The sequence below is a fragment of the Glycine max genome, chromosome 16 (assembly GCF_000004515.6).
Source record: "Glycine max cultivar Williams 82 chromosome 16, Glycine_max_v4.0, whole genome shotgun sequence".
Lineage (NCBI taxonomy): Eukaryota > Viridiplantae > Streptophyta > Magnoliopsida > Fabales > Fabaceae > Glycine > Glycine max.
Genome location: NC_038252.2, coordinates 1,753,507 through 1,770,066, shown reverse-complemented (window position 1 = coordinate 1,770,066; position 16,560 = coordinate 1,753,507). Strand labels below are relative to the sequence as shown.

Genomic DNA, 16,560 nt, shown 5'->3' with positions numbered 1-16,560 from the left:
TTTTATTTTTATAAAACTGACTTTGCTTTTCTTTCAAACTGAGTTTGAAGTACTATAAAGAAAATTCAAACATAACCTTAATGGCCAGTTGCATTTTTGCAAATGAATTTTTATGTGCATTAATTCTGCATGCTTAGAAAATAACTAGTTTCATGCAAGACTTTATTTTGTGTGACAACAGAATGTGCAATATTAGATATAGCCTATAAGTTCCTTCTAGCACCCCACCTTAACAACTAGTGCTCAGTAGGATGGGACCCCAAACAGCTCATAATTCCAAGATACCTCTGATTATGAGTTTCAGTGAAGAAAAGGCTGTCCAGCTGGAGTCCTGTGTAACGATGCAATAAGTTGTTTCACAGCATATCCACTAGTAAAAATCCCTCAAGTTGTTAACTCTTATTTTTACGACTTTTCTAGTTTGAAAATTTTCAGTAACTTGTAGTAGTAATTCTTTATAAAATTGAAATAACTATCAAAAAAATCATCTTATTTTTATATTTTCTAAGATAAGCCTCACAAATTAATTTGTGATAGTTTAAATTTTAAAACCGTTTCTTATATATGTAACAATTATTCTTACAATTATAAACTGCTAGAGATGCTCTTACAGTGTATGCAAAACAGAACAAAACGTTGATCACTACATATAGCAGAAGATTATGGGAAAAAAAGATACTGTGGTTTAAAACTACAGAATATAAGCCACAGTTCATGATCTCTTCTCATTAAATGTCCAAGCGTATCTACTTTTACCCATTTTATGCTGCAGGCCATGTAGCAACCTGAAAAAGTTGCATGGTCAATAACAAATAATAGTGTAAAATAAACTGTGCAAATTATTCTTTTGTTCATATCCTTGAGTAATTGGTTAGCGTTGATCTCCTTCATTCACATGCAGGAAAGTTCTATTGTCTACATAATTAATAATTATCTTCACTAATTATAATGAAATCATATTTTAAATGTGGGGTTGTACAATAAATGTTGAAAACGTACGGGGAAGAGGAGTTTGAATAAAATTGTTTCACTTTCACATTTCGGAATTGACATGTAGCAGTAGCACTGCACATTGCACGAGTACTTATCGTAATACACAGAACATCAATTATAGTCATGTGGGGTTATAAAGGTCAAAGAATATGACATGAGCAAGACTTGAGTATTTGCTAATTATGAAGCATATGTATCCATTATTATATGATTTGCTCTTGCTAGCAATGTTTAATTTATCCATTTGATTAAAAGAGAACAATGAAAGGAAAAAAAGTTGTACATTTTTTGCTAATTAAAGGCAATCGCTAGAATACGAAAAATTACATGTTATTGTGACAGGACAGTCCATTAAAAGCTATTCAGATGGTCTAGGCAATTCTTTCAAACATCAACACAACATCCCAAGTGAGGTAGGCCACCACATATGGCTCCTTTTTTTTCTTTATATTTTTTTTTATCTTGGCATCTTAAGAAAAGTATGAAAGACGAATGATAAACGAACACATTAAATTGTTCTGAGTTTCCTAGCAAGAAAAGGGTACTTGCTTGCTTCTCTGGCTCCTAACATCAGATTCAGGTCACTCGGGGGTAAATAAATAAACTTTCTTTTGAGGAGGGGGGGGAGGGGGGGGTGGTGAGAAAGGGTTAAACTAAAATTAACTCTAACATCACAAAAAACCCAAATAAAAATCAAATATGAAGTGAATTATGGCCATGGCCTAATAATGGGTCCGGTCATGTTTCTTCTCATTAAAGTGCAACAAATCATCTCAACCACCTCCTAAGGTCACCAGTTGAAGAAGGAGAAACCTCACCACCACCACCACCAATACTCTCAGTGTAGCAAGAGGAGTAGTTTGATTGTTGCTCTAACCCTCCAAAGTGTGATCCACTCACACTCTTGAAGCTTGGACTCCTTAAACTATGTCCATAGTTTCCATAACTCACTCCCACACCATAAGGGTCAGGAGCAGGAAAAGAAAGCCTTTTCTTTGCTGATCCAACCCTGTCCCTCTCTGGTGTGGATGGCCTCTGCCTCGGCGCGCTTTGCGACCGAATTCGAGCCTTTGCAGACTCAGTTGCCGCCATGTAATTAGGCAATGTAGCAGTAGCACCACCACTACTAGTTCCAGTTGAAACAATCCTTCCATTTTGGTACAAGTTTCCTGTGTAGTGGTAATTAGACCTCAAGCTTGGTGTTTGGGAGGTGTGGTAGCTTCTGTCGTCTCTAACGCAACGTGGACTAGCCGACCGGACTTGGATAGGCCTTGATTTGGCAGGAGAAGGGGTGGCAGGGGATTGGTGAAGGGAGGATCCATTTTGGTGAGATCTATGGAGTGGGGAAGCAATGGAATGCCTTTGTGGTTGGTGATGGTTTGGGTTGTATTGATAATTTGGATGTGATCTTCTGTAATTGGTTCCTAGATATGAATAAGGCTGAGATGTGTCAATTTCCACAGTCTTAATGGGGTCTCTTTGATCAGTTGAAGCCCTTCCTCTATTCTCCCATGGCTTTGTGGCCATCCACCGATCTAGCCATTTTGGTCTCTCTTCCAACTCATCTTCATTTCCAATTGATGATGTTCTACCATTCCTCCAAATCTATTATGCATCACAATCAATTAACCAAACCAAGTCAGGGAAATTAATTCAATTTCAAAGAATCAATACAGACAATTACCAAACCAAGTCAAGGAAATTAATTCCAGTTCAAGAACCAATAAAATACACTTCAAAATCAATTGACAAAACCAAGTCAAGGAAATTAATTCAATTTCAGGAAATTAGTAAAACACACTTAAAAGAGGGATTAAAACCTGTTCGGAAAAGGCTTGAGATAAGGTCTTGTCCCTCTTCATTGCAGCAGCTTCCTTCCTCTGCATCAACATGGCCTTCACTTCTTCAACTGAATGATGCCTTTCATCCCAGTCATCTGCAATGCTGCTTCCCTCTCTTGACTACAAAAGCAAAAACACAACAAACAATTCAAACCAAACACACAGAAAATAACCCCTTTCCCCAACTGTTGCTTAAGAATATGAGAATGAGGACTATTCCTTTACTTTTTTGCAAACAAAAAGTACTTTTTTCCTTTCCTGGTTTTCAAACATAATTGCTGATCCTTAAAGCAAAAAAAAAGTACACAAAGTATGATCAATGATCACTAATGCTGGTTTAAACAAGTAATTTCTCACACTTACTATTGATTTCCTATCTGAAATGTCCTGAAGATACCGTGAGTCCCAAACACTAGCAGTGTCACTGAAAGTGGATTTTCTACTACCTTCAAGTGAAGACCTTATGCGTTGGTCAAGAACCCTTGCTTGAACTCTAACCAAAGCCTGCATGCACCTAAGGGTCATCTTTGCCTGCTTCCTAACATTGTGACCCCTAACCAAAGCTTGCAACTTCACCAACCCCTTCAGTGCACGAAGCGCTCTTCTAGCCTTCAAGCAAAAAAAAAAGGGGGCAAATTCATATTAATTAACATTAGTAGGTGCTTCTCATATTCACATAAAACCTTAACATTTTTACAATTCAGATCTGTTGAGGGCACTTACAAGATACCCTCTGAAAGCAGTTTGGATCACAACAGCAGCAAAATGCTCCCTGGCATGGCTAGCAGGTTTGGACAACCTTGCCACCTCCGCCGCCGCCTGAGCGGTGGCCATGGCGGCTTCTGCGGTGGCCATGGCCACAGCAAGTGCATGCTTCTGATCCTGGTCTGTCCTTGAACCACCCCCACTTGCTGCCACATCATGCTGCACCTTTTGTTGAGTAGTGTGGTTGCTGTTGTTGTTCACTCCTTCGTGACTCATGTGAGTCTTCCTGAAAATCCATCTTCTCTTTTCCCTCTTCTACAAAATTAAGAAAACAAAAAGTGTGTATGCTGATTCTCATTAATTCTCATGATCTAAGAAAACAAGACTAAATTGATCTACAAAGAAAGAAAACATATATATATAAAAAAAAAAAACACCTTTTCTTCGTCTTCTTCTTGATCACAGTCTTCTCTTCTTCTGCCACTTCTTTTGTCACTGTCTTTGGTGGGAGATCTGAATGCCCTTTTGACAGCGGTTAACCACGAACTACCACTTCCCTTCTTCCCCATGTAAATCTATCTCAGCGGCATTTACAGCTTCAACTTCAACCCGCTAAAAATAGCCCCTCAGAAAGAGCCAGAAAAATTATAACTATATATTTTTGTGTTAAAGACAGAACAGAAGAAAGTTTCGAGTTTCAACTTTCAAGTTCAACCTCCTTTAACCCTTTGTCTCGGGGAAATAGACACAAGAAAAAACAAGAAGAATCACTTATTATGGAGCTCTGGTTTCAGTCTTAGTTGTTGTTGCTGTTATTTTAACATAGGTACACACAAACACAACAACACAGTCGAGCAATGCTACAGTGAACTTGTCCTCCTCCTCATCCTCATGCCTCTGTCGTGAGTGAAACATCTGAGCCACCCCTCATTTAAAATCCTTTGCCAAAAATTAAATGTAACGCACTCTTAGTTACATCAGCATTCACTTACTGTTCATTTATTTTCGATATTAAGCTCCATATCTAGTAGTAACGTAATATATATGAAATTGTTTTTTTATATATATTTTGATATTAGGCTGGATATCTAGTAACGTATGACGTTGTTTTTGACCAAACGTACCATAATATAAAATAGGGAAATGACTAAAAGATTATGTTGAATGCATACGTGCATATCTCTTCTCTCCATTACTGAAATAATGTCACATAAATAAGAAAATGACTTTAATTTTATTTCATTAGTTAAAATAGTATCAGAGATTATCTTAAGGTGTGTTTATATATTAAGTATTGGATTCATGTAGAAAGTGAATCTTCAATTTTTTTCCAGTCGTGATTCATTTATTTTCTAGCCACGAGTGAATTTAGCTCATTAGAACATAAAGTAATCTTGTTTGTAATACTGTAACTGCTGCTAGTTCGAAGGTTTTTCACACGGATCAAACACGTACCTTGAAGTTGTTGTTGAAGAGAGTATTATAACTTTATAAGACTACTTATACTAGATGTCCAATTCTAAAACTTTAGCTTTAAAATATCCCGTTCTCAATGTGAGAAATGTATATTATTGAAACACAATTCCTATAACCTGAGTTTGATTTTTATTATTAAAATGAAAATCTTATTAATAAATAATTTATAAATAATGTTAAAACTTGAACTTTATCCTGATGAGTCTCTAGATTCGACTTTTGTTATAAAAAAACAAATTTGTATATGAGTTAAAACTAAATCAAAATTCTAAAATTTCACTGACAGTTCACTTAATTCTGATATTAGGCTGGACAAGGGAGTAAGGTATGAAATTGTTTTGACCAAACTCGTACCATAGAATAAAATAGTGAACAAAAAATCATGCTTTAAGATTATGTTCAGTTCCACATGGTTTATATATAAAGTATGTACCCAAGTTGAATTATTTAAGCGGCAGTCAGAGACAGCCTGTGTGTGAGAGGGGGCAGTATATATAGAATATTAATAATTTTCTAGGAAGATTAATAATCTAAATGGGCAAAGCTTATGGATTTTTGTGGCATGGATGGACAGCAGTGGGGGTGTCAGAAGCTAGCTTAAGCTTTTAATGTTGATGAATAATAATAATTGGTGCAATGTAATATGTAAGGGAGCTTAGGGAAAGATATAAAGCAAGTTGAGGGTGGCCAAGAGAGAAGCCAAAAGTGGCTTTTTCTATAGTGGAATCAGAAAAAACTACTATTTCTTTTTGGTATTAATTATTATCTTTTAAAGTAAAATAGGGTTTTTGTTAATAAGTGTTGTTGGGATTTTTGTTAAAGTACTAAAATAAAAAAATTATTTATTATAGAGATGATAGGAAAACATAAAAAAAATTATGAATAATATTCCAATAAAAAAATTTAACATTTTAATTTTTTAACTAATATCCTAAATATGTTAAGAACTTTGGTTAATATTTACCAATAATAAAATATAGTATAAGGTGGAAGTGGGGGAAACTGAGCTACACTCTCATGGTGTCACGTGCTGTGAGCAGGTCGAGAAATATCAGGTGAGTGAAGGACCACGGTGGACTCTCTTAGTTAGGAACTTGCAGCATGCTCATGTGGCTTTACTTGGTAAATAAAATTATTTTTGCATCTTTTGCAGCAAAACCAGATGACACAAATATCAATGAAACTATTGTCTTAATCCTCAACTAAGCTTTAAGGTTCAACTGGATCAAGTACTCACCCACCCAAAGACTGGTCAAACTGTTATAGATTCTCTACATGATGGTACTCAGTTCAAGAGTACGTTTGTTTTAAATTAATTTTTTAAAGGATTAATGTGAAATACTATTAATTTATATTTAAAATCAAGTTTTAATAAAAAATTTAGAACCAACATTAATTTATTCCGAATGAATTTGGACTTAAGCATTTTAAGAAAAATCTTAAATTCAAATTTTATAAATTAATATATATATATATATATATATATATATATAGATATATAATTAGAAGTCAACATCTATTAAAGATGATAATCTAAGTTTTTCAACAAAACTAGTAACAAAAAAATCAGTAAATATCTTATTCTTATAGTATTGTAAAAAGATTAGAAGAATTAGTATTAAATAAATGCTAAAATAAAGAAACTTTCAAAGTAAAAACCTTGGTTTATATAAGTCTCATATAAATCAATTTTAGTTATTTTTATTTGTTAACTTATTATAAAATTAATTTATGTTAAAAAATATTTAAAGAGACAACAATTACAACACTGTATGAATTGTGTTTTTCTACCTGCAAGGGATTCTAGTTGTATGTCCAAGCATGCAGTTAATTAGTTTGATTTTTTTATGCGGTGCCCCTGTCCTTTTAGCATCCTGTAAGGCAGAGCAAGGAACAATCAAAATTCTATTGCTTTTTATATATATAAAAAAGTAAATAAAAATTCTATTGCTTTCGGGGTATGGAGTCACTTGCCAAGCATTTAAGGCTGGACATAATAGTTTCCTATCTACGAAGCAAGATGCTTCCATCACAAGATATAAGCAAAATATTCTATTTTAAATTGTGTCACATCAAGTTTTCCATATTCACTTTAATTAGCCTCTTGCATTTAATTGAAAGTGATAGGCATATATCTTGATATCTTATATATATATATATATATAAAATGAGTTAGCTGTTCGTAATAGTTAAATAATGAACTGTGTGAATCAATAAAACATAGTAATTATGAATTACTAAATTATCAAGTTAATATAAAAAAAATAATTACGTGTAAAATTAGAGTCTACTTATTTTAAATTTAGCTGCACTTGACACCCTTGCAGTGTTTGGGACTTGGGGTAAATTTAATTAATTTTTTTTAAAGGAGGTAAATTTAATTAATGTGTATTTGTTTGGGTAGGAAAGTCGTAGGACTTATCTGATATCTGTTTTTAAAAGCATCTTTTATGAAGAAAAAAAAAATGTTTGATGATATGATTTTTTTTACTATGATAAGAAAATAAGAAAGTAGAAATTATTTTTTATAAATATTGGTGTATCAAAAACCAAACATAAATAAATAACTTCAAATATGTGGTAAACAAAATGAAGAGAAAAAAATATGGATGAAGAACTTAGCTGGCAACTGACATGATGACTGAATAAAAAGGAAATATAGTCATCAGTGTCCAATAATGTTATAATTTTAAATAAATAAATTAGAAAACTATTTTTGGTATTTTGGTTTTCTTTCTTGCTGCGTCAGTTCCCTTAACTAACAGAGACCCACCATTTTTGGTGGAAGAAAACTTAGAAGTTAGAAAAGGGTTTGAAAAGGGCTGATGCTAGGTGTAGCATTATTGCTGATGCACCCAGCATTTTTTAAAATGTCAAAATTGTTCCTATACTTTTTTCATATTTGTGTTAGGTATGCATGACGGTGATCCGTAAATCGTACAGATCAAGTTAATTCTTAAAGTTGATATGGATCAAGTTAATCTGTATGTCGATATTAAACATATAGATCAAGTTGATCCATAAGGCTTCTATGGATCAAGTTGATCTGTGATAAATTTACGAATCAAGGATATTTCAGTCTTTTCCCCTTAAGTACTGGGTACATCAGCAATAATGCTGAGCGCACCTAGCATCATCATCAGCCGTTTGAAAACTTTGATATGAAGTCCAAGGTGAAATGTTACTGGGCCTTGCTTTCAGAACTTACGAGGGCAATATCGGGCCTTAAAGGCAGCACTATTTCTATTGCTTAAGGCCTCAGAATGATTTTTGACAAAAAAAGAAAAAGGGTGTCTCCGATTAATCGACCTGATAAACAGGAATATTTGAAGAAAATTAAATACTTTTAACAAAAAATTGCAACTCTTTATAAAGACAATACTTAGTTTGTTATAAATTTAAAATTCTTTTTATTTTTTACCAAAGCCAAACCAATTCAACCCGATGAATATACTAATTTGGGATATCCAAGACATTTTTTTGTCAAATCCTTTATATAAGGGATAGATGCCCAATATGGAGAAAAGAAGGCTTAGCGTCTTCTTGCTTGAAAAAGTGACAACTCTTGTGTGTTTTGAGTTGTTATTATGATCTTAGAATAATAGAATCAAGCTTATTTTACTGTCAGTGTGCCATTTGGCCTTAAATGATGCATTTGATCATAATCATCATATTTCCTTGGTCTATATGAACTTAATTTTCTCTCTTTCATTATCTAAAATTAAATATCAAAATAAGTAAAACTTCTCACTAAAATTTCTAATTATATGCTATAGAAACTTAAAATAAATAATTTCTTCACATGCACTAGAAAAAAAATTCTTAAATTAAATTTATAACAAGTGGCTTAAATCCATAAAAGTATAATAAAAAAATAATCTAGGAGAATGTCAATTAGTTTAGATAATCATTATTCAAGAATTTTGGTTAAGGTTAAACAATCGTGTACATGTCGATTCACCTATTCAGTGGTTTATAATAATCATTTATATTTAATCGTGTACATGTCAATTTTATTTTTTTAATTTAATTTATATTTAAAATTTTAAATTAATTCTATTTATCATTTAAACAAAATCAATTCTTTTAAAGTTATTTTTAAATTATCATTCTACATTTATTTTACCATATAAATTATTTCAAAATTACTTTTACCTAAGTAAGGGGCAAACTAACCAATAAGATTTCAGATTTGTCACTTGCAAAAACTATTCAGTTTTCTAATAAATTTCGAGATTTGAAACCCACGTCTACATCACCTTAACAAAGCTTCATTAGTTTAACGAGTTATTAGCTGAAGGACTAAAATGCTTAAGACAAAAAAAGAAATAAATTCAATAGAATCCTGTGGTGGCCTTCACCCAGAAAAGTGATAGATTGAAGCATCAATTCAGTCAACTAAAGGCAAATTTGGCAACATTACACACTATATATTGCTAGAAGAAATTTCATCCATGAACTAAAATTCAAAATTGGTCAACAAAAGTGATGCCAATCACCCCATCTTCATATTAATAATAGTATGCTTAGAAAAGTATTCGAAAGGTACTAACAACTATTGACACCACATATGTTAGCTCCCTTGGATTCCATATACGTTTGCAGTTGTACAGAGCGTCAAAGACACTTAATTGATGCAAAAGAAGAATAATCTTTATCTATAACAAAAAGAATGTAACGTGACAGCGAAAGATGAATGGTAAAAACAAGATTATATGAAAAAATGAGAGAAACAATAGACGTTATGTTTTTCTTTTGGACTAATCCTATCTTTGAAAAAAATAAAAATCAATCATGACATAGAAAAAATAAAATACATGCTAGCCTATTGAGCAATCCAAGCTCAATTTTGTCTTCCTATTTGACTGGCCAATGAAAAGTTCAAAAGATATAAAATGATCTTTTGAACCCCATCTACTGAAATACTATAAACAAAGAACTATGTCATTGGGTGCTCCCATCACCCAAGACACAATAATCTTTGGTTGAGTTACTCTAAAAGGTAGAATCCAAAGCTCAAATAATTAGATTCTACCCAATGCTGAATACATGAATGAATATGATCTTCCCCTATTTCTACAACCTACTTAAAATAAATAATAATAATAATAATAATAAAGCCTATTTTCCTAAAACAAACATGTATGATGATGATGACTTTTTGAGTTTTGTCATGATGAAAAATGAGAATGATGTTAAGGTCGGTTAGGAGCACAAGCTTTATCTAACAAATCCCTTATACTTTGATGTGGTTAATTAGCCTTGCAAGTTCTTTGTCCTTGTTGATGTAGAATTTTGTTCAGAAGCTGCTTGAGAGGCTTGTGAAGCAGTACCAGCCACTGTTGCTGCCACACTTGTTGACGTTGTTGTAGTTGTAGTTGTGGCTGCTATTCCTGTTACTGAAAGTGTCGCATTTTAGCCATCAATGCCACGTTTATAACAAGGATTGCTTAATAACAAAGACAACAATGACAACAAGAAACAGTGCATGTTTGCATTAAAGTTTGTGAACTTAAACAATTTGAGTTAAACTTAAGTTTACAAAATAAGTTTGCAAAACTAACCCAAGTCTTCCTTTTGCAAAACCCAGTTTCAAAACAAAAAATTTCATTGCAAAAACACTTTTAGGGGTAACCAAATAGTACGTTCGGCGTCCAAAATTACTTCTTCTAACTGATAGTCAAACATGCTCACAATAACTTCCTGCATTAGTCTTATCTCACCTGCACTAGTAGTTGCCACTGCCACTGAAGAAGGATATGACAATATCCCAGTGGAGCCATAATGCTGAGGCAAAAATGGAAACTGTGCCATTTGGGGGTACTGAACCCCAAAACCAGGAGCCTGAATACTCTGTGCATATTGACCATAAAAGGGGTAGATATTGTGGATCAACCCTAGTGCCCCAGAAGCTCCAGCAGATGGGTAGTAAGGTGAAGAAAACTGCTGAACTCCATAGACATTATAATAACTCTGCCAAAGGTTTTACACACAAGAGAAAAATAGTTTATACAATAACAATAAAGGAAAATAAGTAGTTAATGTAATTGTTGTGCTTGTGAAGACTTTATTACATTAACAGCTACCGTAGGATACAAGGTGTCTTGTGAATATCCAGAATATCTGTCAGTAGATAAAATGGACATCAGAGAAAAGGACAGATAATAGGAAGAAAAGTAAAAAATAAAAAAATAAAAATTGACATAAAAAGGACCATATCTCATAACACTTTTTATTTTACCCGTATGCTGAATAAGGAAATGCGTATTCCCTAGGGGGTTGATGGAAAAATGTAGATGATGAAGAACCATGATAAGCAGGTGAGGATGTCACTAGTCCAGGTGGAGGCCTGAACCGTCCTGCACCTACAATGTGAGTTTGCATTTCAATCCCTTTTTTTTGTTTTTACAACTCAATCATTTCTGTTTTATATTAACTAAATAACCAGTCATTAAAGGTGTTACCTTCTTACCTAGGATGAGTTAAATCTATTTAAGAATGAAATATAACTACGAAACACAAATTTGTTTGCAAAAATTGTGAAATAAACTCAACAAAAATGGAAAAAGTATTGTAATAAAAAGAAAGAGCAAAGTAGATAAAGGAGGAATGCAATGAATGAGACCATGCTGAAAAGTTGGTGGTCGATTCTTGCTTGCACCAAGAGAAGCAAGGTTGCAGTTTGCTCTCCTACCATCAATAACTGGAGATGGATTCTGACATGCTCTCATGGCTGACTCAGGATCCTTAAATGTGACCTTGGAAAACAACACATCACAGACTCATTGTTCAAGATCATGCAAGTACAACCATAAATGGAATAATGATAAACAAGCAAATATTATAAACTATGCAAAGATGTGAGTTATTAGAAACACAAAATGATGAAGAAGGAAAATGGACTTACAAAGCCATAACCCTTGGATCTCCCGGTATTCTTATCTGTGATAACAACAGCCTCTAAGATCTCTCCAAACTGCTCAAAATACCTTCTCATTGTGTCCCTCTGAGTCTCCCAAGCCAACCCTCCAACAAAGATTTTGGTGAAAGTTGTGTCATTATATTGGTCAGGGTTGTTACCACCCACCATCTGAGTTTGCCTTTGTTGAGACATTAAACAGGTAACTAGAACTTCCCAACAGAAGCAAGCAACCCCCCAAAATCCCAAATACAAAACAAAATACTATAAAAAAAAAAAAATCAAAACACAGAATCCAAAGACAAGTATGAGAGTGTGAGAGAGAGGAGAAAAAGAAACGGTTAAGAAAGGCTTAAGGCTGGAAAAGAAGCTGTTTTTGTTCTTCTAAAAACCCATCAATGAAAACACTCGTGCACTCATGATTCTGTTCGTGCTACTGCTTCTTATTACTTTAAGGAATGGTTTTTGTTTTCTGTCTTTCTTTTTTTTTTTTTCTAAGGCTATAATTGCTACTTTTCTATATTCACAACAACAACAACAAACTCCTCAGATTCCTCAACAACACTACTTAACAGAAAAAACATCATTACTGTCGAAGGAGTGAAACGGAAAAGAAACTCTCTAACAAGAAAAAAACATTTATATGCCAATGAAAACTTAGTTGCTTGCTTGTTGTTGTTGGGGTGTGGAGAAGAAGAGAAAGTATAATAGTAATAATAAATTAATAAAATTAAAAATAAGGAGACAAAAAAGCTGCTAGTTGGTACCCACAACACAAGTAGGGTGCATAGGCTGTCTCCAATTAATGAAATGTCAAAGACCAAAAGACCAACCTTTCTCGTTGTAACCCACTTTCTCTTCTTCTCTATATCTATACCAAACACAAGAAAAAAAAATAATATAATATGTTGTGCCACGAAAACAAAGCCTAAGATCAATCAATTAATTAATACTAATTTGTCTTGCTTGATAGATGCTTAATTGATACTAGTAATTTCTCTGGGGCAAGTGTTGTCATCAATGTTCTTTTAGCTATTATAACTGAGTTTCCGAAAATCACATATGAAACATGAAACTAAACACGTTATTTACCCAATTGATTTCTATGATCAGATAGAGAAAAGGAACATGAATTGTGTTCCTTAAGTTGGTCATGGTCCTCCCTTCCGAAATGCAAGGGAAAAGTAGAACAATGAGACTGTATTTACAGCTATTATGTTGTAATATAAAGTAAAAAAATAGTGTCCATAAAGAAGGAGAGACTGTGGAGTCCAAAGGGTAAAGGGTACACAAAGAACTCCATTATTAACTGTTTTTTGATCAATGGAAAGAAAAAGGAAGGAGAGAGAGAGGGTCATGCATGGAATATTCGTGTGGTCTCAGGTTCTCCCATTCTTCTCTGAATCTGAATGTTCTGCTCTGTGCTTTGAGCCTTAAATTTTACAACTTTACTGGCCAGGGGTTTACGGAATGTATGTTTTGGAACGAACCACCTTTGTTTTTCTGTTTTGACAGTTACTAGAATAATGGATCATTATTACATCAGAGTTTTTTTGTGAATGGTGTTGTTGTGAAAGAGAAATGCGTTGTTGTTGTTGGTTCGTTCAAAGGAGTGTTGTATGTTACTGAAACGTTGTACTTGGGTGCGACAATTCAGAATGGGGAAGACGAAGAGTGAAAAAGAGAGGAAACAAAACCCCCAAGTGTCTTCTCTGTCTGCAAAATTTATGACAGACGAGTGAAGGGGAAAGTGACAACAAATAAATCAAATTTTAACTTTAATAATTGTATTATTTAGAGTAATGTTTATGTAATAAATTTTGAATTTTATGTCTATGTAATAATATAAAATTATAATTTTATATTATTATCTAATTATAAATTATTATTTAAATTATTTAAAAATTAATAAATTTATTATATATAATAAATTATAATTAAATGATATACATAATTTTTTTCTTATAAAACTTTTATGCAATTTCTACCTTTTAGGAAGAAAAAATGTGTGAATGAGATATTTTATATAATGGAGGGAGATAACATATATAAAAAAAGTGGGTGGAAATTACTATTATAAAGAGTTATTGTATGAAGAACATTCAGTAATAATCATAAATTATATGTTTTTATAGAATCGAATGGAATTAATTGATATTAGATGTTAAATTTGTAAAAATTGTATTTTAATATTTGTATAAAAAAATTATTAATTTAATTATTGAATTAATATTTTAAAAAATAAATTGATTATACAGATTTTATATAATTTATTAATTAAGTGTTATTTTATTTAAAATATATATAAATATCTATTGTTACATATTATATATTTATAATTGTTTAACTGTATGTTTGTTTTTACGTTATTGCTATAATTTTTTAAAGACGCTATTGGAACATTAAATAGATATTTGTCCTAAAATACAAGAAACATTTTTGTATTTAAAATTGAGTTTTAATTTTGTTTATGTTTGGAAACATGTTCTTTAAGTAATAAATCAGGTTCCTTAAAAAAAAAAGTAGCAAATCAGGTCGATCGATCAAGTGGTAAAATAACATAGAAGGAGCTGCTTTCATGAGATGAGAAAATTCACATCCTGATCCATGAAGCATGATCAATCACACACGGTAAAACTCATTTAAATACTTACAATTCCTTAAACTCACAATTAGTTTTAGACTCAAAATTAACATAATTCTAAACATGTAAATATTTACTCTTTTTACTCTGAAAACAGGGTGTCATGTAGTCCGAAAAGCCATTACCAAGGTAGAATTTATCTATTCCAATAAAGTCTTTTTCCACATGCACACAAATCATAAAATTTCTGTAAAAACACACAGAATTCTTCTTAAAATCAAACTAACTGCTATTATGATTTAATTTAAATGATTTAACATAAATTTACACACGTGTTAATTGTTTTTTGGTTGGACATTGTGAGAAAATGTATCAAACCTGAAGCAATTGCTATTTGTTACACACTTCGATATTTGTCCAACCAAAAAGTAATTAGTATGCGCGTGTGGAAATTTATGTTAAAATCCTAATACTTTTATTTCTACATTAATTATTTAACAAATTCGACATGATACACAGATGCTAAGAATAAAAAATAAAAATAAAAAACTTGAATTCGTTAAGGGTATATTTGAAAATGAAGTTTGAGATCTGAAATGGTTTCATTGGTTCACGTGGTGGGAGCAAGTCCAAGAACACATTGAGCGGTTGAGTGAGGGAGGAGAAGAGAACCATCCACTTAGACTCAAGGCAGCAACAGCAACACCATGTGCATACATGCATAGACTAGTTCACTTTTATGTTTATCATATAGTATAGTATATGCTGCTTCAACCAATACAGTAATTGTCCTCTACCTGTGTCCTAGATTCTAATGGAACCATCACTTATTATTTTGGATTTGACCATTTTGTGTGTTTTCTTCCCCTCGGAAAACTCGTAAGAGAACATGCAAAGTACTGCATCGTATATTTTTAATTGTTAATTAAAGCTGTAGTTTGTAGGTGCGTTGCAGATTGCAAAACTACCAAGTGATAATAATTATAAAAAAAATATTTTAAAGTGAAAATGTTAAGATTATATTGATCTTTTAATTTTAATTAGTGTATTAAGATTGTAATATATTGATGTGCTTTTATTACTGTAATTAGAAATTTTGGTTGAGATTCTGAGATATCCCATAAGATTTAGTCTTTTGAGTCAATTACAGACTAATTTTTTTATCTAAAATTTAGTCTCCTTTAAAATTTATTGTCTATTCCATATAATATATTATATGAGAATCGATTGAACTTATATTATATATCCCCCACAAACGTGTGTTACCCCAAATCACTTACACTGAGTAATATATTTGATACTACACTAATTGAGTAGTATTAAACTAGAGTAATCAGAGTAAATACGTCCCTTAACTATACACTTAACAAATAGTGTACAGTAACAAACACGAAGGAGGCTTTTAACAATTAACACGAGTAAAAGTAAAACGAGGGCACTGAAGAGTGAAGTCCCAGTTGAAGACAGTGGTATTGTAGTCACCTAAAAACACTTTTACAATTTACACTTAGTGTGCATACAAAATTGGACGAGAACATGATTAATGATTTAGAATGAACATCTAGTACTGCTTAACGGTGCAATTAATTACCGTCTTATGTAACTATCATTTGACATTTTCGGCTTTAGGATCATTGAAAATTAAGTTGTTATATCAGGAACAAACAGCAGTGTGGCATGGCCTCTTGAACCTGATACCGTGGCAGAGTACTGTTGCTAAAGGTGCTGAAAAGGGTCAAAAGGAAACATTAAAAGAGAAGATGTGCAGTGTTCTCATCATGTAATTGGCAAAGAGGGCACAAAACAGAAATTATTATTTAACCAATACGTTCGTTCCTCTTTCTTAAATTCACTCTAGTTTGAATCCTATCTAAAACAATTCTCCACACAAAATCATCTTTCTCTAATTTTAGAAATGATATATAAATCAAATCTATATACCTGTGTGGAAAAAAAAAAAGCCTCTCAATCTACATCTCCTCCATCCATTAAATGACCAATTAAAAAGGTAATTTTTAATCCTCCCTAAAACAGCAACCACT

General features: G+C 32.4%; 2 protein-coding genes across 4 annotated transcripts; both read right to left on the bottom strand.

Annotated features, from left to right (window-relative positions):
- Positions 1–1,323: 1,323 nt before the first annotated feature.
- On the bottom strand, positions 1,324–4,571 carry IQD55 (protein IQ-DOMAIN 55). The gene is made up of 5 exons (XM_003548135.5): positions 3,977–4,571; positions 3,558–3,854; positions 3,198–3,443; positions 2,814–2,954; positions 1,324–2,598 (listed from the first exon to the last, which is right to left on the bottom strand). The coding sequence occupies exons 1-5, from the start codon at positions 4,106–4,108 to the stop codon at positions 1,762–1,764; spliced, it is 1,653 nt and encodes a 550-aa protein (XP_003548183.1). The 5' UTR covers positions 4,109–4,571; the 3' UTR covers positions 1,324–1,761.
- Positions 4,572–9,708: 5,137 nt separating this feature from the next.
- On the bottom strand, positions 9,709–12,740 carry LOC100788899 (RNA-binding protein 24). Of its 3 annotated transcripts, none has more exons than XM_006598818.4 (6): positions 11,923–12,740; positions 11,641–11,773; positions 11,257–11,380; positions 11,090–11,138; positions 10,739–10,988; positions 9,709–10,408 (listed from the first exon to the last, which is right to left on the bottom strand). In XM_006598818.4, exons 1-6 carry the CDS (start codon positions 12,127–12,129, stop codon positions 10,272–10,274), a joined length of 900 nt encoding a protein of 299 aa, XP_006598881.1. In that variant the 5' UTR covers positions 12,130–12,740; the 3' UTR covers positions 9,709–10,271. The 3 variants fall into 3 exon arrangements, with proteins under 3 accessions (XP_006598881.1, XP_040866658.1, XP_006598880.1); XM_041010724.1 differs by having other exon boundaries at positions 9,709–10,414; positions 11,257–11,374; positions 11,923–12,735; XM_006598817.4 differs by having other exon boundaries at positions 9,709–10,414; positions 11,923–12,733.
- Positions 12,741–16,560: the final 3,820 nt, after the last annotated feature.